Below are 25129 nucleotides of genomic sequence, written 5' to 3' on the forward strand. Positions count from 1 at the left end.
CCTATTTTCTAAAATAAGACAAATTTTCTCAGGCTCGTAACTTTTGATTACAAAGACCAAATTTTATGAAACTTATATATTTAAAATCAGCATAAAAATCCGATTCTTTTGATGTATATTTTAGCATCAAAATTCCGTTATTTAGATTTTCGTTTACTATTGAGCCGGGTCGCTCCTTACTACAGTTCGTTACCACGAACTGTTTGAAAAGAAAATAATTCGGTATTTCGGGGCTTCTGACATTATTACTCCTTTGCGGAAGTTAGGCTCAAAATTGGAAAAGGATTATATTTTTCTCTGGGCCCCTTCCACCTCTTAGTTCGTTTATTTTTCCCGTTAGTTTTCACCTCTTTTCGCTTTATAGTTGTGTTATCTCTTAGCAGTTCTTTCGTTAGTTGAGTTATGGTTGTGGTATATATGTTTTATCGCTCGTAAGGTGTGTTATTTTCAGATTGTACTCCATAATAGAGAGGCTCCGAACACCCAGCATTGTATATTAAACTCTGAATTTGACGTTTTTTCTAATGTGACCAGATTCGTCCTGCGCCCTGCGCCCTTTTCATTGAATTTTTCTTCCCCCATGACATATTTCTCCAAAGAAAGATCCTCCCACATAGCCCCCTCCCCTCAAACCCTGCCCCCAAAACCAAAAAAATCCCCCTGAAAACGTCTGTACACTTCCCAATAACCATTATTATATGTAAACACTGGTCGAAGTTTGTAAATTGCAGCCCCTCCCCCAGGGACTTTCGGGGAGTAAGTCATCCCCAAAGACATAGTTATTATAGTTTTCGAATATGTTGAACAAAATGGCTATCTCAAAATTTTGATCCGTTGACTTTGGGAGAAAAATGAGCGTGGGAGGGGGCCTAGATGCCCTCCAATTTTTTCGGTCACTTAAAAAGGGCACTAGAACTTTTCCTTTCCGTTAGAATGAGCCCTCTTGTGACATTCTAGGACCATTTGGTCGATGCGATGACCCCTAGGGAAAAGAAAAAAAACAAAAAAAAAACAAACAAACAAATAAACACGCACCCGTGATTTGTCTTCTGGCAAAAAATACAAAATTCCACATTTTTGTAGATAGGAGCTTGAAACTTCTACAGCAGGGTTCTCTGATTCGCTGAATCTGATGGTGTCATTTTCGTTAAGATCCTACGACTTTTAGGGGGTGTTTCCCCCTATTTTCCTAAATAAGGCAAATTTTCTCAGGCTCGTAACTTTTGATTGGTAAAACTAAACTTGATGAAACTTATATATTTAAAATCAGCATTAAAATGCGATTCTTTTGATGTAGCTATTGATATCAAAATTCATTTTTTAGAGTTTTGGTTACTATTGAGCCGGATCGCTCCTTACTACGGTTCGTTACCACGAACTGTTTGATAAACTAGGTAGCCATAAAAATATCTAGGTTGCTGTCTCTATGACCTCAACAATATGGCAAGTATAGATCAAAATAGTAAAGAAATATACATTTATAATGAAGTTCACACCCCCCCCCCACTTAAAGAAAAAAACTTAGTTTTTTCCTCTCAACTATTTCTTTATGAGTTTTTTTCTAATTAGAACAGAATTTATTAAACGGAAGGATTTTCAGTTTAAAACGATAAAATACGCTATATTGTTATTGATAATGCACTATTTTTTTTTGAAAATACAACTTAATATGCACTTATGATTTGTAATTTTGAAAAGACTCAAATTTGATACATGTTATATACATAGAATTTCATGATTAACACGAATCAGAACAAAAAGTAGAATTCACTATGGCACTGCGAAATCTTTTAGTTTACTTTATGGTAAAATTGTTGTGTTGACACCAAGGGTGAGCCTTTTTTTTTCATAGGAGAGGCCACAATTGCATACAATAATCCCTGTACCTAGACATATAAATACACTAGTAGACTAAAACGAAGAATTTTTTTTTCTTTTCTTTTCGTCATTTTTACATTAGAACAATTTAGTTTTCTTTAGATTTATGAGTGACATTTTCTTCACCTGTGTTATTATCTTCATTTTTTAATGAAAAGACTGCGAAGTTGTACTGCTCTTAGGCGAAAGCACACCCATGCGCAACATATTCCAAATACTACCCGTAAAATGGTATTAAAATTATTAACAGTATGTGCAATGGATGGAGCCAAATTTGATTTGCTTCCGTCAAAAAAAAGTTTATTATACCATTTTAAGTGGCTTATCGTTTACTCTAAGATAAGTTTTTTCTTTCTAGGGTTGCAGATGGAGCTAACAAATACTAAAAAGCTTCTGCTTTTCTGAAAGTACTGACAAATCCCCATTTGTAATTCTTTGTTTGATTGATAAATAATCAAAAAAGTTTGTTTAAATTGTTTGAATAATTTATCCCGCTGATTGCCACGGATTGCGACTTCAAATTTCGCAGTTAGCCTCCCCGTTTTCATAAGTTAACCAACCTTCTTTTAGATCCCTGTTTCAGAGGCTTATAATACAAAATCATAATTAACTTTGGTATATTGTCTTTTAGTGCATCTAATATCCCAAACTTGGTATAGTGTTAAAAAATTATCACTTTATGAGGCGCTGGAGGACCAGCGGTGTTGAGTGTCGGTGGGAGTGGGCCAGCCGTGTCAATACTAACTAACCTAAACGGATACATCGGCTTATCAGTTTTTCCTAATGCTAGGGGGATGGTTTTAGGGATTTTATTTCTACGTAGACAAATGTGGCAGTTTTTACATACTACTTTTATTCTATTCCTCGTGTGTTTGAAAATGTATATTTCTTTTAACCTCGCTAGAGTTTTTTCCACCGAACCATGTGATGCTAAAACTGCGTCGGAATGAATCAATTCTGTACAAGAATCCTTGGCAAAACAATTTTTGCTGTCAAGTGGTACCTAAGTTTCCCTGGTTGTGGGTAATAGTAGAGAATTTGATTGAGTGTGCATAGTCCGTCCACGAGTTCGAGCAGTGAGTTGAACTTCGGCTTTTAACAGCGCCATTAACGACTGACATCTTAACATCTTCCAGAACTAGCTTCTGGGGAAGCGCATTATGTAATAGCTGCTTAAAAGTAGTATTAGAGTATAGTTGAAGAAGGGGGGGAGTTCCCTCAGGTATAGCTAAACCGGTAATTTTATCTATGCTCAAAAATCAGCTTAATCTTTAAAGCCACGTATCAAGATGTCTTCTCTCAAAGGAGGAGATATCTGGATAATTAAATAAGAGAAGTAATTCTCCTAAGCAAAAGATCGTCGTAACTTTCGTAAACCTGCAACCTAGGCTAGGAGATAAAATGTAGGCACTTGTAAATGGCAAGAAACTTACTATCGATATTCTCTGTTTACAAAGATATAATTGAATTCAAAAAGGAATTTTTCTTCGACTGTTAATAAGAGAAGAGCACCAAGGTATTATAAGAAGCATAGCTATTGAACTTTTGGACTATTTTGAGCAAAATGGCTATCTCAAAATCTTGACCGGGCTTGTTGCCCTACGATCATTTTTGGCTCTTAAGGAACTATAACTTTTGGTTTCAAATCGAATGAGCCTCCTCCAAAATTTTTGCGACCACCCCTTCAATGAAAACCTTTTAACAATATGCCACTTGCATAACTTACAACTCTTGCCCCGGGTGGTGGGGGGGTTTTGTCAACCCTAAAACATAGTTATACGACTTTTGGCTACTTTGAATAAAACTGCTATTAGAGGGCGCCGGGGGAAGCTTGTTACTCTCAGGTCACTTTTGAATCTTAAGAAGGCCACTAGAACTTCCAATTATCAATCGAATAAGCCTCCTCCGAAAATTATGCAGCCACTCCTTCCATATGAAGTTACTTTGGGATAAAATATAAATGAACAATAAAACATTGAAGCCTCATGACTCTTTACTATACGCAACGCTATAGTGTTGTCTCTGATAACCTTGAATTGAATTTAATTAAACTAACAAACAATTTTTAATTTGAATTTTATTTAATTTGAATATATATTCAAAGGTGTCTACAAGATTACTTCAGCTCTAAAGAGGACCCAAAATTAAGTAAATTTTTAGTCCATGTAAACAACAATTACCCTCACCATGCGCCCAAAGTTTAAGAGTAAAATACCACTCAAAATTACTTCATAAGCCTATGACTAATTGATCATTTTCACTGAATGTTCAAATCTTGTCCTAAATTTCAACTACAACCTAAAGTTTTGGCTGTTAATTAGAGAACAGAAAAAATTGCAAATATTTCTATAATTAATTATTTACTGAAATATGTCAGTTATAAAATAAACTGAATTTAATTGGAAAAATGTTTAATAAAAAGTATTTAGAAGAATAGTAGAGTGGAGGGAATAGTAAAAAGAAATGAGGAGGACTATAATCGTCGAAAAATTAGAATTTTAGAAAAACCGAAATGATTATGACTGAGTAGCATATCCTAAAACGATCATATATTTAAGTGAATAATCAATTTAAATTTGGAACGAAGAGATATTACCGCAAGTAAAAGATGGGCGAGTACCCCCTTAAACCCACCAAAAGCGAGAGTGTCATATCCACTTTACTGACGATAACATAGACTTTGAGCTGTTTCTCTCGCAAATGTAATTGTAAAAAAAAAAAAGAAAAAGCGCTTTTTTTTAACGTTTTGCAAACAAAAACTGCACTGTTCAAAATAATTATGGTTTTCAGTAAAGGGCAAGTTTTTTTAGAAGGTATGGAGGGGGGAACACCTCCTTTTGTTTATTGTAGCTTTTGTTATTAAATCTTCATTAGAATTTGATTTTATTTTAATTTTGTGTTGTTGATGATGTTAGGACCAATAAAAGCTACTGCTCAAAATACAAATCGGTTTCAGAAAATTGCAAAGAACTCTCCGGTTTTTAAAGGGTGTTGGGGACGGTAGTCTTACTTTCATTTGTGGTAACATTTGTTGGTTTTAAGTCTATGTTGATTATTCATTTTAATTTCTCTTCGCCCTAGGACTCGACTATTAATACAAAGCAGCATATGTTCCTTTATGTTTTATGTAATTATTCGTTTTAATTTATGTTTGTTAAAAAAAAAGTTCAAACATAAATTCTTAAAAAAAAAAAAGTTCAAACATAAAGTGGAATCTAAGATGACTAGTCGACCAAAGACAAAAAGACCGAGAAATAGAGAATTCTACGCGCTGAATCAATCTAATCAATGGAGTGAAATGACGTTTAGATTTATTAAATACGTCTTAAATAATTTTTCTTTAAATTTAAATTTATCATCTTAAATAATTTTTAAATTTAACTTTTCTTTTTGATCGATACATATATCACATGATAAAAAGTTAATTTTCCACAATACTTTTTTTTTATTCGAAGTTAATAGCAAAATAAGGTTTTCAGCCAACATTATTTCTTTTTCAAAATATCAATTTAGTTACCGTCTATAATATTAGTTCCCTTTTCGTATAGTAAATAGATACTACTCAAAGGGGTTTTCTTTCTTCTTGTCTGATATAGGAAAAAATGATCCTACTTAAGTCTATTTTATGTTGTTATTCACTAGACGACAATCCTACAATTCCTTGACTGGTCATTTTTTCAGTGAATCGTATTACATAGTTCATGGTAAAAGAATGTAGAGAACATTTAATATTCTTAGCCTTCCAATTTCATAAGAAAGATTCTAAATCTTAGGGTACGAGGACTGATATAAAGAGAGAATTGGATAAGAAGACTGTCTTATTTAAATTCTGGCTTATAATTAGTAGGGGACTCAAGACAAATTTGAAACTTTTTGTACAAATTTCTCGCTCAAGTATGTAACGAACAGAAATTACTCCGTATATGAAAGGGGCTTTTCCTCCTCGACACCCCGCTCTTGACGCTAAAGTTTTATTGTTTTACAAAGTAGAGTTGCGAGAAAGAATCAAACTTTAGCGCAAGGAGCGGGGTGTCGAGGAGGAAAAGCCCCTTTCATATACGGAGTAATTTCTGTTTGTTTTAAGTTTTAATGTCGCTCCTTACTTTCATTTCAAAAAACTTGTTTTTTTTATTTAATTTCTGAAAGTTTTTGAATTAATGCATGTCTGATTTTGGCTCTCCGTACATAAATTATAAAAATGAAATTTGCATCTTAATTCTTTTTTTGGCTAAATGGCTTTCTCTTCGTTTTGATCAGACGATTTTGAGAAATAAGGGGTGGGGAAGGAGGCCTAGTTGCCCTCCAATTTTTCGGTTACTTAAAAAGGCAACTAGATCTTTAAATTTTTAACGAACGTTTTTATTAGTAAAAAATATACCTAACGTAAGAATTAACTTACGTAACAAACTTTTATATTCTTATACTTTTGATTTTATATATATGAGGGGGTTGGTCCCTCGTTAATACCTCGCTCTTCACACGCCCTGAATCAGAAAGGCCGTAGAATAAATAGCTGAAATTACTTAAAAAATTTTTAGCATAAAGAGCGAAGTATTTATCTCCTCCTAAATACCTCGCTCTTTATCCTAAAGTATTTTTAGAACTCCTCATATGCGTAATAATCTCTGTTCGTTTTAAGTTTTAATGCCTCTCCTTACTTTCAATTGAAAAAACTTTTTCATGTTTATATTTTCATTGTTTTGTTTTTTTAATAGTAATGCCAGAAAATCCTGCGCCCTTTTCATTGAATTTCTCTTCCCCCATGAGATATTCCTCCAATTAAAGATCCTCCCATATAGCCCCCTCCCCTGAACCCCACACCCAAACCGAAAAAATCCCCCTGATAACGTCGGTACACTTCCCAGTAACCATTACTGTATGTAAACATTGGTCATATTTTGTAACTTGCAGCCCCTCCCCCAGAGACTGTGTGGGGTAAGTCATCCCCAAAGACATAGTTATTATGGTTTTTGACTATGCGGAACAAAATGGTTATCTCAAAATTTTGATCCTTTGACTTTGGGAAAAAATGAGCGTGGGAGGGGGCCTAGGTGCCCTCCAATTTTTTTAGTCACTTAAAAAGGGCACTAGAACTTTTCATTTCCGTAGGAATGAGCCCTCTTGCAGCACTCTAGGACCACTTGGTCGATACGATGACCCCTGAAAAAAAAAAACAAAAAAACGCGCGCCCGTGATTTGTCTTCTGGCAAGAAATACGAAATTCCACATTTTTGTAGATTGGACCTTGAAATTTTTTCTATAGGGTTCTCTGATACTCTGAATGCGATGGTGTGATTTTCGTTAAGATCCTATGACTTTTAGGGGGTGTTACCCCCTATTTTCCAAAATAAGGCACATTTTCTCAGGCTCGTAACTTTTGATAACAAAGACTAAATTTGATGAAACTTATATATTTAAAATCAGCATAAAAATTCGATTCTTTTGATATATGTTTTAGCACTGAAATTCCGTTTTTTAGAGTTTCGTTTACTATTGAGCGGGGTCGCTCCTTACTACAGTTCGTTACCACGAACTGTTTGAAAGTTCAATTTCTACGGCTTCAATTAACTCGTAAATTTTTAATGTTTGACTCTTTGATGGCGACGCATGTTTTCTTTTTGTATGTTTGTCAAGTGTCCATGAACAGTTTTTGTCTCTTGCGTAAAGACAGGTAAAGAGAGTTTGTCTTGAGCAGGGGGGAGGGGTATTTTTGTAGGAGGGGTTGATAGCCTTTTAAACTCTTAAAACATCATAAAAATTCTTACTTTTTGGAGTCCCCTGCCAGTGTCTGTGGCTATAAGCTCTGGTATGTAGGTATCAGTGGCCAGTCTTCATTGTTTTCTCTATTGTTTTACACAAAAAATGCGTCAATTTAAGTATACTGGTAAATAATTTGCTAACTGATTACCCATGTAATTCATTATAAAAATAAGCTATTGGTCAGAAACAAGCGAGTTTGTTCTGCCTGTCGTAATATCAATAAGGAAAAAACAAACAAAAAATAATTAGAGCTTTCAAAAGAACCAACGATAAATTTTCTAAGCAATGGAAATGGTTTACCACACCAATCTTCCGAATCACGACATTTGAGCACCGATCTCGACTTAGCTCATTTTTGCACTGACTTAGTCCCCAGATTAGACTTGTCTTGTTTGTGTGTAGGGTCAGAACTTGTTTTCGCCCCGATTCGGGACTTAATTTTTAATTGCACTGAATCAGGATATGCCTACCTTTCTGCCGATAAGGTGTAGTATGCCCATGTTTTTTTTTTTTTTCAAAATATATTTTACCCGATACATATCTACCATTTTTAGTATCTAGAACTCTTGTCCTCTTAACTACATTGCTAAAGTCACCATTGATGAGAAATACCATTCCAGTCCCCTGGAACCATCTTTTCAAGACTCAGTGACCGGTTGAAAAAATATACACAAAATGGCTTATTGTTTCCACAGTCACAAAAACTCCAGAGCGAATAAGAAACTAAGTTGTGCTTTCTAATTTTCTAGGTTCTAAAATTAAGTCAGACAGTTCGCTTGATATTCGTTGCACATCGGATAATCAAAGAAACCTTGGAATTGAGACCGAATCATCCAGCATTAGTGACGCTGAGAAGGAAATTAAAAAGGAAAGGAAACATGTTAGAGTTGCCCCAAGACGGTCAGCCTCCCTCTCTCGTGCTGATGATTTAGGCCAAATTCCTGATATGCCTTTACGAAATCGAAGTCCTGATGCAAGAGTGGAGACAGGACGATGGAGATCTCTTTCGCCACCTATATCTGCAGCACTTTGGACAGGTTCGTAATATCTCTCGATCGGAGCCATTTACAGTCTACTGAAAATAAATATTGTGGAATCTAAGGAACAATCTTGAGTTTTCGTATGGGGGCTTAGTCCTGGAGGCTCAAAATGATGAGAGCAGGGATTTATGAAACCAAAGATTGCACATTCGATCCTTTTTTCAAATTTGATTATTTGTTTTTTAACGCCACTTGTTGAATTGCATTTAATAGAACTTACATTAAAACTTGGTAAAACAAATTTTTCATGTAGAAGTAAAGAGCAACGTTAAAAACTTAAAACAAATCAAAAATTATTCTATATGCTATGGCTGCCCCCTCCCCTCTTCCCCTTCTACTCCGGTTATTCGTGCTGTAGCTTGAATACTATTTTTTAGAGCATTTTAGAATGCAATAAGCTTAGTTTTAATACCAGGTCATTTTTTTCTGACTTCTGCTTATAACATTTAAAGTACCCCATTATATTGCTTAAAGCAAGTATAAACTTTGCCACTGCAAACTTTTTATTACACTACTCTTGCTCTCAGCCTTGAAATCTCAGAGTCTAAACGCTACCAAAGACATAGTAAAATTCAATGTGTCATTCTTTACCCCTCCATAAGGGGGAGGGGAGGGTTAGAGAAACTGGATAAGAAGTTCCTTCGATCAGAATTGGTCACCCTTATTCCCCCATAGCGTTGGACAAAAAATTTTAGATTGCCATTTAGCCAAAATAAAAAGTCAAGAAATTCAATAGACATGCCTTTTGGGGTGATGAGATACATGTGTCCCCAAGCTCAAGGGTCCTAAATCATATAAATCGGTCATTATTTACACATACTTTCTTTAGTGAAAAAAAAAAACAAAAAAAACAGTTGGGCACATTTTCTCTTGACTGTCTGATTAGGTTGAAAATTTCATGGATCTGCTCTTGGGCTAAGGGAGTCTCAAATTTTTGTTGAGGAGAAGCGAGGGTGTTAGGGGGTCCGGAAAAAGACCCTTAAACATATTGCTTTTGATAGGTTTGAAACTTAAATCTGTAAGTTCCTGAACCCATGGTCTGCTAAAGTAAAAAAGACATTGAGGGTATGACGGTACGGGCCTATAAATAATAAGGAGCTAAAACTATGGTTAATTTCCTTTTTTCCATTGTGGGTTAAGAGGACACCAATCAACAATCCAAATATTTTTTTTATTTTTAAAATCGGACTCTCTCTTCTTCTATTTTGTTTTTGGGACGAAGGATAATGCAATTACTTAAGAAGAGAATTTATTTAGGCGGCAGCCAGAGAGAAATGTTTGTAGCCTTATTTTTCAAAAATCTAGAAAATACAAGTGTAAACAACGGGGAATTCCCAGTTCCTGGCCCCCCAAATGCTAGGATTTGTCAAAATTTCTTATAGTTTGTTTATAACTACACCGCATATAATTCGATTTTGTCATTCCTTCCTTCCACCTATGCTGAATACACATACTTTTCCACCTTTCAGCACACTGTTTGAAAGATTTTATTCACGAAATAAAAATTGGACCAATGTCTAAAAATTATTTTGGTCTATTCCCTCTAATCAATATTATCAAATAATGTCGCTATAATAAAAAAAGCTTTTAGTTGTTTTTATTTTGTGCCTTTTCAGTGTCATAACTCCTGTAACAACATGAAAAAAAAAGTTCACTTAAGTTGTATTAACTTGGAGCCCTGTTTTATTGTTAACCAGTCAAAATCGCTTAATTTATGTGACCACTGTGAATGTTATTTCTGATTGCCTCATCTTCATGGAATTGCCATCAAAGCAAAGAATCGGTACTGAAGGTCAGCTCTAAGTGATTATTCCTAAAAAGGAAAAAAAAAAAAGAAGAAAAAGTTTGCGGCTATCTGAATCAATTGGAGCTCTTTTTGCATTTCAGATTACTTAGTAGAGATATCCCTTCAGTAACCCACGTATGATGAAAAAAATATAGCGAAATTGAGATAAAGTAAAACGTTGTTTAGCAAACGTTTTTACTACCAGAGCTATCAGCTTCACTGTCTGTCGAATTATGCAGCGTAAAAGTAATTGTATCTTCATTCTTATTGACAACCGATGGCTTTCCTGACCAACTGTAAGATCTTAGCTGTTTCAATTTTACATTGGGTTTCGCATTTGCTGTGGTATATGATTAAATTAAAAAAAAAACGAGTCTTTTCAACTGAAAGTAAGGAGCAATATTAAAACTTAAAACGAACAGAAATTATTATGTGTATGAAGGGCATTGCCCCCTCCTCAACACCTCGCTCTTTGTGCTAAAGTTATTTTTAGTGCTTTTAAAACAGCTTCCTATTTTTCTAATTAAACGACTCTTGTGTATCAGGAGTTGTTCTTAAAGAATTGGGACACAATTCATACTTTAGCGTAATTAGCGAGGTGTGAGGAGGGGACAATTCACTCCATATACGTAATAATTTCTGTTCGTTTTAATGTTGCTCCTTACTTTCAGTTGAATATACTTTTTTATTTAATTTCTGATCGTTTATAAGTAATGTCAGGAAATGTGGCCCCACCTCCACGGAGACATCCCCTTTCCTACGGAAGTATCCTCTAGACAATTCAATCCCGGTGAAAATTTACCCCGCACAATTACCCTTAACAATTCCATGCTATAGTTGAGACAGAAAAGAGAAAGCAAGACATTTAATAAGAATTTTGTATAGAACTTCTGACAAATTCTCCCAGTGTATACTTCCCCCTGACAAGTAAATTTCACGACTTAAAGACCTTTCCCCTGGGGCTCTGGGGTGGAGGATCATGTTATATCTAAATGCATATTTATTAGGCCTGTCAACTATGATGAGCAAAATGGCTGTCTCAAAATTTTGATTTTACAAATTTGGGGGAAAAGGGGCGGGGGACCAGATTGGAGGTCAGGATGCCCTCCAGTCTTTTAGGTCACTTAAAATGGCACTAAAACTTTTAATATCCGTTCGAATGAACCCTCTCACGATATTCTAGGACCATTTGGTCGATACGACGATCCCTGGGGGAAAAAAACACGCATCCGTGATCTTTCGTCTGGCGAAGAATACAAAATTCCACCTTTTTGCAGAGAGGAGCTTGAAACCACTACCTTAGGGTTTTCTGATACGCTGAATCTGATGGTCTGATTTTCATTAAGATCTTAATACTTTTAGGGGGTGTTTCTCCCTTTTTTTCGAAAATCGGACAAATTTTCTCGGGCTCGTAACCTTTAATTGGTAAGACTAAACTTAATGAAACTCATACATTTAAACAGCATAATAAGCCAATTCTTTTGATATATCTATATTGGTATCAAAACTTGGTTTTCAAGAGCTTCAGTTACTATTGAGCCGGGTCGCTCCTTACTTACAGTTTGTTACCACAAACTGTTTGACACTGATGCACACGATGTCTATAAAATGTAAACTCGTTGTTGGTTGATGGGTTGTTTTAGTTTACTAATCATAGACCATTTTCATTCTAACATTAAATGATTGCTTCTGTTAATGGAATGGCAAAATGAAACCACCATAGAAGAGAAGAAGCGGGCCCCAATGTTGTCACTGGATCAACATCTTCCTTTTTACTGATGATGTAGTTTTTAGTTGCAGATGCAGGTCAGAAGTTACAAGAGTTACCGGAATTATAATAGAAATGCTTATTCAGAAAGAAACTTGAGTTGAATGTTATTACAAGTAGCTGTTAAAGAAGTAGTAGTAGTAGTAGTAAAAACAGTAGTATAACTAGTAGCGTGTACATATTGCCTTTTGGTCAATTGTTTTTCCCCTTTAGGCATTCTATGAAGGTTCCAATTTAATATCCAAATCCATTCTTGAGATGCACTCTTTTGACAATCTGAATGCACATTGCATCTTTTGATTTTGTTCAAAATTCCCCTTAATATTTTAAATGTTGTAGTGTCGTAGTAGAAGAAGTAGTGGTGGTGGTGGTAGTTTATTAGAAGTCGCGTGCAAACACTAATTTTTTGGTTAATTAATCACCACTCTTCTCATTTCCTGAAAGTTCCAAATAATATACTCGGTCATTCCTGAGTTACGCCCTTTGGTGTGCACATAACGTGTTTTTATTTAGTTTAATATTCCCCTCATAATTCTCTGAAAGGCTCACCTAAATGCCCTTAAGTAGAAGCCAAACATGCAAACCTTTCTCAATAATATATAGGCTACTACTTGTAAACAATGAACGAATTGCTTAACCTACAGCCCTTGCCCTGAGGGCCCCTGGGGGGGGAGGTTTGATATACCTAAAGGCATAATTACTGTACCTTTCAGCAATGGTGAAGAAAACAGTTATCTAAATATTTTGATTGAAAATTTGTTTTTGGAAATGATGGGCCTGGGGGGGGGGTCTCGTTGCCCTCAATTCACTTTTGACTCTTAAAAAGGACACTATATCTTCCAATTTTCAATCAAGTGAGCCCCATCCGAAGTTGTAAGCGTAAATTATGCCCCCGGGCATAACTTAGAACCCTTGCCCCGGGGGCTCTGGTGGGTTGTTATAACGCTGGAGGCATTGTTATATGTTCTTGGCGTATTTTCAACAAAATGGCTATCTCACAATTTCAATCATGTGCGTTTGGAGAAACGATCACGTAGGGGGGGGGGGGGGCTAGTTGCCCTCCATCACTTTTGACTCTTAAAAGGGAACTAGAACTAATAATTTCCGATTAAACGAGCCTCCTCTAAAGTTCATAAGATCACCCGTAAAATCCTTAAATGCTCCCGGGAAATAACTTACAACACCATATCCCCAGGTCCTGAGGGGCTGTTTCAACCCGGAAGGCCTTTTCCGCTTGGATGGGGCTCAAAGACATAATTACTTGATCTTTGAAGTACGCTGAACAAAATGGCTATATCAAAATTTTGATTGGATATGTTTGGGGAAATGATGAGCACGGGACGGTCACTTTGACTATTAAAAGTGGCACTAGAACTTTCAATATCCAATCGAATGAGCCCCTTTCGAAGTTTCTACGACAACTCCTTCTGTACGAAGAGTCCTTGTCTGAAAAAAAATACATTGTGCATACATCGCTCTTTACTTAGGTAGCGATATTGCGCTGCCTATGCCTCATGGGTATCATGTTTGCTGTATGAACCTTCATATGTATATCTAGATATGCTTAAATTCTGAGAAAGTGGGGCATCCTCCTTCCTCCATGAATCTTCTTATCGTGTGTGTGAATAATTTTAATACTTTGAATTTATGTAGTTTGATAGTTATTTCCTTTGCTAGGAGCTTTTATCCTAAACGTTTAATCCGATTTCATTGGATTTAGGGTCTTTTTAATTATGTCATTATTCAAAAATGTCTTCTTACTCTAATGTCTTCTTTTTTTGTCAGCTAGTTGAGAGTATAGTTGGGTCTCTCCTCTTCCAGTTTGATTTATAACACTATATTTTCTTGTTAAATCTTCTGCGTAGATCATTATTTTCTTGGTTAGAGGTTCTTTTACTTGACTAAAAGTTTCCTGATTCATCTCAATTAGAAAATTCATAACAATTTTTTCTATATTCTCTATACTAGTAGGTTCATTTGACTCATCATGTTGAGGCCTATAGATCTCTTCTAAATTTACTGACCAAATATTTCCTCATATGATTCATTTTGAAGGTCTCTAATACGAGTGTCTGTATTACTCATGTTTTCAGCTTAGTTGGACATCTCAGAGAGTTTTGATATTTCAAAACATATATCAAAATATATACGTTGAAAGGTCACAATTTCCTTAAATCTGAAAATAATTTTAAACTTCGATGTTTTACAACTCATATTCCTTGAAGTAGAGCCGAACTTAAACGAAAACTATTATGGAACACTGCTGAGCATAGAAATAGTATTTTGCATCAACTGGAAACAATTGGTAACAAATAAAATTCCACAAATATCAAACACGTAAAATATTAAAAGTGATTGATTCTTGCAGCTATGCAGCATGTTTAAATTGTGGATAAAAATACAAATTTAGAAAGGATTAATGGACGCACAAATTTCTAGGTTGCATAACATTAGAGTTCCTATCTAGGACATAGAAATGGCAAAATAGGAGGAAATAATGGAATACCTGATGAGCTAATGCTAAGAGAGTGTAAAATTTGAATGTATTACATCTGTCAGAAAGGGTGAGATATTCAATTAAGACCTAGAAATTGGAAAATCTACTATTGAATTAGGGTCAAGAAGTTGGGAATAAGTTGTCTCCCAGGGACTGATACTTATCCATCCATTTTTATGATCAAAAGTCCACGAGTCCAGTCATAGTCATATATGTCGTATTGATTCAGATAGATTTTACATGCATTTTAAGGAAGAAATAGACAGGATTCCCAGTCTAGGATTCATCCAGGATTTTGTTCGGAAGGAGGGATGCAGAAAAACAGTTCTAAAAGCACATCAAAATTTGTTTATATGCATTTTTGTTACTTTTCTATGAGTCAGATAGAAATTTCGGGGAGGAAGGGCAGTTCAAACCGTGCGGCATTGTCCTCAGTAGAAATATTGTATGTTATTGGGATTGTAATACCCGAGTTGGTAGAAACAGGGATACATGGTATCCTAGCCTACAAAAATCTGGTGTAGGGAAGGAAAATAGCATTGGCTATAGACGGCTATATATTGGATGTATGACTATAAAAATGTAGTTGTATCAAATACAGGGCTCGGCAACCCAAATGACGGTGAGATGACCAACTGTATTGATCATGTTATTGTATATCCAGTACTGGAAGGATCGATACATGGCATTAGGGTATATAGAAATCCTAGTGTTTCTACTAAATGTAAAGATTACCATTAAGTAGTGTGTGGAAATAATCTAAAGCTGAAACTTAGGAGGGGTAACTACCTTCCGGGAATTTATAAGGGTGACCGACTCCAGGATGAGATTTTGAGAGTAATTTTCCTGGAACAGCTGGATATGATGCTGGAGGGTTTACAGTCTGACCACGCAGAAGATGGACGGAATTGCTTTAGGGAACGCAGCTAGGAATGTTGTCAAAAACACTAATTTTTTTAGAAAAGAGAAAGAGTTTGCGATAGATGTTCTTGAGTGATGGATCAAACGAGAATAAGAGGAAGGTATGGGAGGTAGAGAAGGTACTAAAGCATGAATTGAGGTGGCGTGAAATGGAGGCCATCGGTAAAATTGCAGTGTATCTGAACATGCGATTCAACGGCACAGTATAAGCTATTGTATCGGCATGTTAAGAAATTGAGAGGAATTAGTCAGTCTGGACTTGTCCGTGCTAAGAATAGGAGGAAGGCTTTAATTAGTCACAAGGAAAGTATTAAAGAGAAACAGGCAATACATTTTGAGAATGTGTCAAATACTTATAAAGTTGTAGGTAATAATACAAAAAATACTGACAAACCTCATTGAAAAAAAAATACAAATTTCTTATTTTTGTAGCTGCTTGTAACCTCTGGTTTCCTCATATGCTGAGTTTGATTATGTAATTTTTATCAATGGTATCCTCCTCCATGAATTTTATGTATTTGAAACTACTGTGAAAAGTTGTTTCTTTTTAAGTATATATTTTTATTTGCACATGTCCCTGCTTTCTTACAGTTCGTTATCCACGAACTTTTTGAAATTGAAACACTTACCATAAAAGTAGAAAAGCGGCAATTGATTGCATTAAAAATTTAATAGGACTTTATACAAGCTAATAAATAGCGCAAACAGAAGTGGAGAAAGAGTACTATTATTTACCTCCACCTTGCCCCCTGAAAAATTTATGCTGAGGTGTTTAGAATCTATCCTTTAGAATAATTCTCTTTTGCTCTGCCGTACAGAAGAAAGGATGTGTTTTGACATATTCGAGTCCTATTTATCTCTGGAATGCTCTTTTTGAAACGCAGTTGTGTTTTTGAGCACAAACATTTTTGAAACACAACAAAATCAGCGTCCAAAACGTCCAGTTGTCTTTTCAAGTACGTATGCATGGATTTACTTCCAAGGGTATAACTTCAAAACATTTGTCTGATTTAGTCTTGATCAGAATTTCCCATAGGCCATGAATTCATTATCCATTTTTAGAATTCTGTTTATGCATAACATAAAATAAGAAAATAGAATCATGACTTCACTTTAGGGCCTCTTCCACACCCATCACATATCAATCCGTCATGCTTCATCTTCTGTTTCTTGAAACACCGACTTGACTGAAGGAGGCTATATCTTAAAACAAAATTAAAGGACAGGATCTCGGTTTTAATACCAAAAGATAAAAAATCACTTTTGTTTGATGCAAAAATAACGTTAGGATTTGCTTATGAGGAATTTGAAAAGGCGGCTTTAGGCACAAATTTTATTTGTATCTGTTACATGGTATGTAGGGTGGTTTTAGAGTAGTATCTTCCGAATCATCATACACAGAGTTTTGTCATTTTACGCACTTTCTAGGGAGAATTATATCCATGTCATTAGTACAATAAGATGACTCACATTTTAGTGATGAAGGACGACAGACTGTCAAAGATTATACTTTTTAGCCATCTGCCGGGGGCCAAACGAAAAACATGTTTTACCTGAATGGGATGGGAAAAGGTCAAAAGGAGGCATTTAAAGAAAACGGAGCTTCATGAGAGGGGGTAAGGAATGAAACCTAGAAGAAATTGGGCAGGAGGAGGAGTGCGAGGAGCTGTGTTGGCCACAGGTGGCTGGGTGTTCAAGTGAATTTAAAGGAAGGGTAGTAGTAGTTTTGTATCGAAAACCTTAACCAGCTGCCTTTTAAGCAACTTGTTGCTTCCGCTTTGTGGTTAATAAGACTGAGGGATCTGTAAAGTATTGACTAACTTTGAAGATAGTCTTCATCTCACAGCTGGTATCACCCGTATGAAAAATAAAAACTTCGGGGAAAATTTCTTTATTTCCATGCCACATAAGCTTGGTTAAGAGACATAATCTCCAGATTGGCATGTATCAAGTAATTTTTTCAGGAGTGCAAGCAAAAATCTCAACAATAGACGGAAAGGGGGAATCGTACAAATCTCGGTATCTAGTAAGGGGATAGGCCTCAAAGCCCTCTTGTGCATATTATGTGTTTTTAATGTGATGAAGTGACTTTAAACTCATCAGCCAATCACGTAGTTTGAGAAGTGTGGGAATGTATTTTTTTCTTTTTTTTAAGAAGGAGTCACTTTCATTCTTATGTATTCTAGAACTATTTAATAAAGTTTTAGGCATGATAAACCTTAAAATCTTTAAAAAATGCGAGCTATTTAAAACACATTTGCTTAATATTTTGATAAGGTCTCCCTTCCGAAATAAGCATAATTACGATGTTCTTATTCGTGTGAGTTTTTGCTTGCGAAAAACGAAACATTCGAACCCGTCTCAGGGAAAACTATTTATTACAAAAAGGAATAATCGTTGCATTTATCACTAGACGCTAAAGGATTACTATGGATGTATACTTTTCCTAATCATTTGTCACAAGTTAGAATACTACTAATTGTCATACTTTTCTGGCTAAGAGAGAAACGAATAAAACATTGTTTTATAGACTGCGACCTACATATTCATGTTTGCGATTTATATTTATGGGTGCGTGGGTTCAAACGCCCTAACCCCTTCCTCTGAATACGGCCTTGTTCCGTATATCCTGTATTCAAACTCAATAAATTTCAAATAAATTCAATTTGAAATCAAGCTTTGGAACTGTTACGCTACTGCAGATAAATTTTTTTGACAACTGGAGCGCATATAGTATCTTTTTATAAAAGTCATCATCCCCTCAACCTGCTACGACACTTTCAAATTAATACCCTTAATCATCATCGACACATTCTGAAAAGTTTAACTTAATACCCTTCACCATTCCTGAGATTTTGAGGACATTTCATTTTGACAGCCGGGATGCATACGGCGTCTTTTGATTTAGTTTAACATCCCAAATAGCAGATCCTGAAACTTCCAACTGAATAATCATAGCTGTTACTGAAATATTGAAACTATGCCCATTGACAACTGAGATGCACATAGTGTCTTTGATTTCAATATTCCCCTCAACATTCAACATCCTTTTTTCAGGCCAGAGAGTCTTCGGGGAATAGTAAAATGTAAGATTGTATGTGTGTTTGATGATGAATAAATTTTATCTTATCTTATTCTTATTCTCTGAATGTTTCATGTTGACACTCTTTCCTAGCTTTTCTTGAAATATTGTCCCTTTTTCAGGACCTAGATGCACATAGTGTATTTTGACTTTGTTAAAAATCCCTCTTGGCATTCCTTGAAAGCCCCAACTTAATGCCCTTAGTCACCCCTGATATCAACAGAGATATGCCCAGATATGAGCTTTTGATAACTCGAATGCACCTCGTAATTTATATTTCCATCAACCCCCTCAACATAGCCTGAAATTCTCAACTTAATAACCCTAGCTACTTCTTGAGATATTACAGATAAGCCCTTCTGTCGCCTCGATGCACTATGCCATTTTATCAAGCAAGATACAGTTAAATTCTTTTCACTTAGTTCGACAGTTCTGGTTTTAGTAGTTTAACTTGCAGTATTATTTGCATTCACAGTCACAATAGCATTAGGGGTAGCAATACAACTAGTCTTTGTCAAAGACGCAAGTAGTAGCAATTGCAATCACGAATTGCCGTATTTGCAGTATTTGCATAATCGCAAGTAGTCAAGGTTGCAAGTTGTCGGAGTCGCAAGTAGTTGCAGTCGCAAGTAGTCATAGTTGAAATCCTTAGTAGCCTTAATCGTAGTCAGAGTCATAAGCTGACGCAGTTCCTAGTTTTTGCAGTTACAAGTAGCTGCAGTTGCAAGAAGTCGCAGCTGCAGATGCAAGTAGTAGCAGCCTCAGTCATACGTAGTCGCAGTATCCGCTGCAAGGAGTCACAGTTACAAGTAGTCATAGTCCCAGTCGAAGTCGCAAGTAGTAGTCATACTTCCAAGTAGTCATAGTTACGATCGAAAAATATATTTGTAATAAAATCGTAAGCATAATTTAAAAATTCTTATTGAATCTAATAATAAAGAAATTTATTTTAAATGGATAACTTGGAAAGTTTTGAATCTTGTTATTTCGTAGGTAAAACCCTACTCTAGCTATATCACCACTCCTTCTTGACTCAAGCTGCACCCTGACACCAAAATGTGGTTTTTAAGAAATATGTTATTTTTTAAATCGCTTAACATAGCTTTATCGAAAGGTTAAGGCAAAATTTACGTAGAAAACAAACTTATTGAAAGCCTTACCTAAAAATTCTTATATAATACAATAATAAAGAAATTTGGTGTAAATTGATAACTTGGAAAGTTTTGAATCTTGCTATTTCTTAGGTAAAACCCTATTCTAGCTATAACCTCACTCTCGTTAACTGATTCACCCTGACACTAAAGTGAGGTTTTTAAGAAATACGCGTCATTACATAACATTTCATTTTTGTGTCCTTCTCAGTTACAAGAGGGAGTTCCACATAGGGCCTGAAGAAACAAGTCTTTCCCAATGAATCTACCAAGTTACATAAGACTGTGTCACCCTCTACTCAGCATAAGTTAATTTTCCTGACACTAAAATGTGGTTTTTAAGAAATATGTTATTTTTTTAATCGCTTAACATAGCTTTATCGAAAGGTTAAGGCAAAATTTACATAGAAAACAAACTTACTAAAAGCATAACCTAAAAATTCTTATATAATACAATAATAAAGAAATTTGGTGTAAATTGATAACTTGGAAAGTTTTGAATCTTGCTATTTCTTAGGTAAAACCCTACTCTGGCTATAACCTCACTCTCGTTAACTGATTCACCCTGACACTAAAGTGAGGTTTTTAAGAAATATGCGTCATTACATAACATCTCATTTTTGTGTCCTTCTCAGTTACAAGAGGGGGTTCCCCATAGGGCCTGAAGGAACAAGTCTTTCCCAATAAATCTACCAAGTCACATAAGATTGTGTCACCCTCAGCATAAGTTAATTTTCCCTATTACATAGGCTTCCCCGCTTGACTAGCGGACTAACAAGTCCTATTACGCAACAACCAAAGAAATCTTGAAGAGAAACGTCTTGAAGAAAACTGTCTTAAAAACGTCTCGAAATATCTTGAAAAATGTCTTCAAGAAAATTGTCTTAAAAAACATCTTGAAAGGTCTTGAAAAACATCTTAAAGAACAATGTTGAAAATGTCTTGAAGAAAACACTCCCTATGATTTAACAAACGAAAAGATACTGATTTGGCGGGGGCTCTGAACTCTAACAACTCCTATTACGTAACTTCGAAAGAAATCCTGAAGTAAACAAACCCAATTACATAACAACCACCTGCATGTCTTAGAAAACATCCTCTGTTATATAACAAGCACATGTGTCTTGATGAAAATTAATAAAACGTGCGTCTTGAGGAAGAAAAGAGTAGCGGCTATGAGTCCTTTTAAAAGCAGTGAGGGGATACTACTGTTGTTAGCCTGCTTACGCATACTTTGTTTTGGCTCAGATCAAACATCTCCCTCAATATTTCCTACAGTTTTCACCCTAATATCCTTAGCCTTAGTAGCAGTAGCATCATTTGCAGTAGTAGTAGTAGAAGTATTAGTAAAACGTATTGCCTTTTAGTTGGTTCAACATAACTCTCAACATGCCCTGAAATTTTCAATGTAAGAAATTTTCCTGAAATTTTCTAAGCTATTCCTGGGTTATTGCTGATACGCCCTTTTGATAATTTATGTAGCCATATTGAGTCCCCATTTAGTTTAACATATCATCAACATTCCGTGAAAATTTCTTCTTACCCTTACCCTTAGGATTAGTAGTTGTAGCACCAGTATTAGTAGTAATAGCAGTTGTAGTAGTAATGCTAGTGTACATTTAGTACCTTTTGGTTAGTTGAATACCTCCTTAACATTTCCTGTAAGTTTTGATGGAATACCCTAAGCCGATCCTGGGATATTGCTGATACGATCTTTTGAAAACCTGCTTGCAAAAAAGCGAGTTTTTATTTAGGCTATTTCAACATTTTCCTCTATTCTCTTTTAAATTTTCAACTTAATACCATTAGCCTTGGTAATAGCAGTAGTTGTAATAATAGCATTGCTAGAAGTAGTAGGAGTAGGGACATAGTGCGTTTCTATAGTTTAACATTCTCCTCAACGCACCCTAAAATTTCAACTTAATACTACAATTACTGCTGCTACTACTTCTACTGGTGCTAAAGTTATAAGGGTGAATCTTATAGGGAATGTTGAGCTTGCTCAAAACACACTACACGGCTCCAGCCTGTAGTTAAAACATATCAGCAAAATCTCAGGAGCATCTTAGGGCATTCAGTTGAAGCTTTTAGGGCATATTGAATGCTACTGTTACTACTTTTAGTGATGCAACTAATACGGCTAATACTAGTAGTTTCATTTCAGCTGTTATTACTTTTTCTAAGTATAAGGGAATTAAGATACAATTTTTAGGAAATTTTTAGAGGATGTTTAACTAAATCAAAACACAGTGTTTGCATGCATGTTGTTAAAAGGGTGTATCAAAAATGTTTGAGGAGCAGCTTTAGTATTAAATTGACACTATAAAGGCAAATTAAGGGGGATGCTGAGCTAACCAAGAGGCATTTTGTGAATACTACTAGTTCTACTACTGCCACTCCAACTAATAACACCGCTAGTACTCTGAATACTCCTAATACTACTACTGCGGCTAGTTCTGTTGCTAAGGCTATGGGTGTTAAGGTAAAACTTCTATGGAACGTTGAATGCAGTTTTGAACTAAATCAAAACACACTGTGTACGTTCAAGGCTGTCAAAATAGTGTATTTGCGATATATCTTGAAAGATAATGGGGATTAAGTTGAAACTTTTAGGATTTGTGGATTGAGTTGGCTAATTAGTACCTGTCTATGCTCTAGACTCTAACATTTTGAGGGTTAGAATTGCTTCAGCCCCATAGAATCCTAAACATTATACAGATTGTCAACCAACTTATTTGAAATGAGGTGTGAGCTAATGAGATAAGAGGGAGCTTTCTTTGTGTGGATGGTCGTGAGCCCCTTCTTGGAACTTTGAAGTCGACGTCGGAAATACATATAGTAGCAGTGGGAAATTTTGTCCGGAAAGGTCTTATTATCCGAAAGTCGAGTGATACATAGTTTAGTTTGTTTGTTGTTGTATATGCATGTATACGGCCTGAAAAATGGCTTTAAATACAGTCATTCATTCATTCATTCATTCATATAGCTCATTTTGCCAATCCATATGAAGCATTATAAAACAACTATTATTAAAAATTTATTGCAAAATCTTGGTCTACACACAAGTAGTAAGTCAAAATCTGGATTCTAATCTTGGAAAACCGAAGAAGGTTAAAATACTCTTTTCATAACCAAGGAAAAAGACTATGTCAATTAAAGACGAAGAAAAATTAATTTTTAAAAGCTTCCTCGAATATTAGTATACTTACACTATCAATGGACATTTTTTTTGTTTGTTTTAGCAATCGTGGTTATTATGGTGACTTTTCTTTCTTTCTTTTTCCTTTTTTTTTCTCATTTTGTAATTTTTTTTTCTCATTTTGATTCCATGAGAAATAAAAACACCTAGCACGAAATAATAACTGTGTTCAATAAAGTGTAAATTCCTTTCTGGTTCTTAGAAGGCACAGAGAGCGTTAGCCCTACGCCTTTTTGTGATTTTTTCTGCTCGTTTTAAGTTTGTTTTGGTTACCTAGTGTAATTTCTGTTCGTGTTTAGTTTCATTTATTTATTGATAATGACCAATGGTAGTTTTACGCTTGAAATAATATTTGACTTTATTTCTGCTCATCTTTGGTCTTTTCTTTTCTTTCAGAAATATATTTTGTGGAAAAGTTTTTTTTTTTAATTAATCACACAATAAGTTAAACAGTATTTAATAGTTAACTGGTACCCAGGTAGAAACATTTTATTTTTATTTTGTTTAGAATTTTTTCATCCGCATGTTCCAAAAAGAAAAGACCTAGAGCCTCATGTATCCTTTAAATATTTTGTACAAGAATATGATCATATTTCTATTTGTTAAATAATTAATTCGTTGACACTAGGTCTAAATTTATATTTCAATACCAGATTCATTATAGAAACCTGAAGAAAGAGAAGCTTATAAACTTCATTTTACTACTACCACATAAAAGCAAAATGTTAATTTATATCTATATTTTAGGTACAATTGATTGTACAGATGTACGGCCGATAATAGACAGTGAGTGGGAGGAAGCCGAAAACGTATATCTGAATTCTGCAAGTGGTAAGGACTCGTCCCACTGCCACCAAGCTACCTCTTCTAGTGGTGAGACTGATGTTACAACTTTGCGTCGGAAAAAGAAACGAATGGATGAAATGCTTGTTGCAGAAGTTAAAAAATTCCGCGAACGCCGAAAGGATATTCGAACGAGCACGAAAGAAGTGCAACGCAAATCTTCACACGGAAACATTTTCTACCATACTTTAGAAACAAAGAAAGTCGTCCGAGAATCAGATTACTCTCAACGGAGTCAGTCACTGGATCGTCAAAATACTAAACAGAAACATGTGAACAGAATTTATTTGGGAAACGATGTGGAAAATCAAGCAAGTGGGGATAGATCTTACAGTAGGGATCTAGAAAAGATACCAGATTATTCTTGGACAAAAAGAGACACTTTCAAACATATTACTAAGGAGAGATTTTCTATTCCCAGGGGAATGATTATAGAAGTCAATCACGATCACAAAGTCCCAAGCTACGCGACAATTTTCAAATCACCAAAGCAACAGAAGCCCTTGGAAAATGAAAGGAATTTGGAAGGGATAGTAACACTTCCAAGAAAGTCTAAGAAAACAGGCGAAAAAGATTACATAACAAGAATTAATATCTTGAAAGATAATATTGATCCCCGTGCAACCGTCTTAAAATCAAATAGTCTGGTAGAAAATAATCAAAACGATCATTCATCTATTTTTGCAGAAAAATCTCAAGGTATTTCTTTTTTCTCATTTTATCAAGTTAATCTCATGAACACTTCAGTTAAAAGAGCTTAAATAGTATAAATCATTAAGTTACTCGTTTATACCCATCTTCATTTCTTTTTTCGCTTTCTTGTGTTTCTAGCCTGTATTGTCATATTTCTCTTTAAGTCATGGCTAAATTGTTCAAATTTATTTCTTTAATTAATTTGATTAATTTATTCCTTTAATCATTTTAATCACCTTCATTAGACTTTTTGAATTACATTGCTTTCCTTAAACTGCGAGAATCTTCTTATTCGTGTGATATTTAACAAATACTTATCTGTATTTAAAAATTAAATAAAAAACTTTTTTACAGGAAGTAAGGAGCAACACTAAAACTAAAAACGAACAGAAATTATTCCGTATATGAAAAAGGCTATAAAACGCTGAAGCTGTTAGCACTTAAAAAAAAAACTTCCTATTCTAATTAAATGGCCCCTGTGTTTCAGTAGCCGATCTTAAAAACTGGGACA

At 35.1% G+C, this 25129-nt stretch overlaps 2 protein-coding genes across 3 annotated transcripts in view; one reads left to right on the top strand and one right to left on the bottom strand.

Annotated features, from left to right (window-relative positions):
• The window catches only part of LOC136029163 (uncharacterized), a 902097-nt gene that overhangs the window by 734567 nt on the left and 142401 nt on the right, over positions 1–25129 (bottom strand). The window lies entirely within an intron of this gene.
• The window catches only part of LOC136029155 (uncharacterized), a 112267-nt gene that overhangs the window by 61189 nt on the left and 25949 nt on the right, over positions 1–25129 (top strand). The window contains exons 4-5 of the mRNA XM_065707253.1: positions 8388–8675; positions 23830–24624. Of these exons, the coding sequence (XP_065563325.1) occupies positions 8388–8675; positions 23830–24624 (1083 nt within the window). The remainder of the gene's footprint in view (positions 1–8387; positions 8676–23829; positions 24625–25129) is intronic.

The sequence above is a fragment of the Artemia franciscana genome, chromosome 1, assembly GCF_032884065.1.
Source record: "Artemia franciscana chromosome 1, ASM3288406v1, whole genome shotgun sequence".
NCBI lineage: Eukaryota > Metazoa > Arthropoda > Branchiopoda > Anostraca > Artemiidae > Artemia > Artemia franciscana.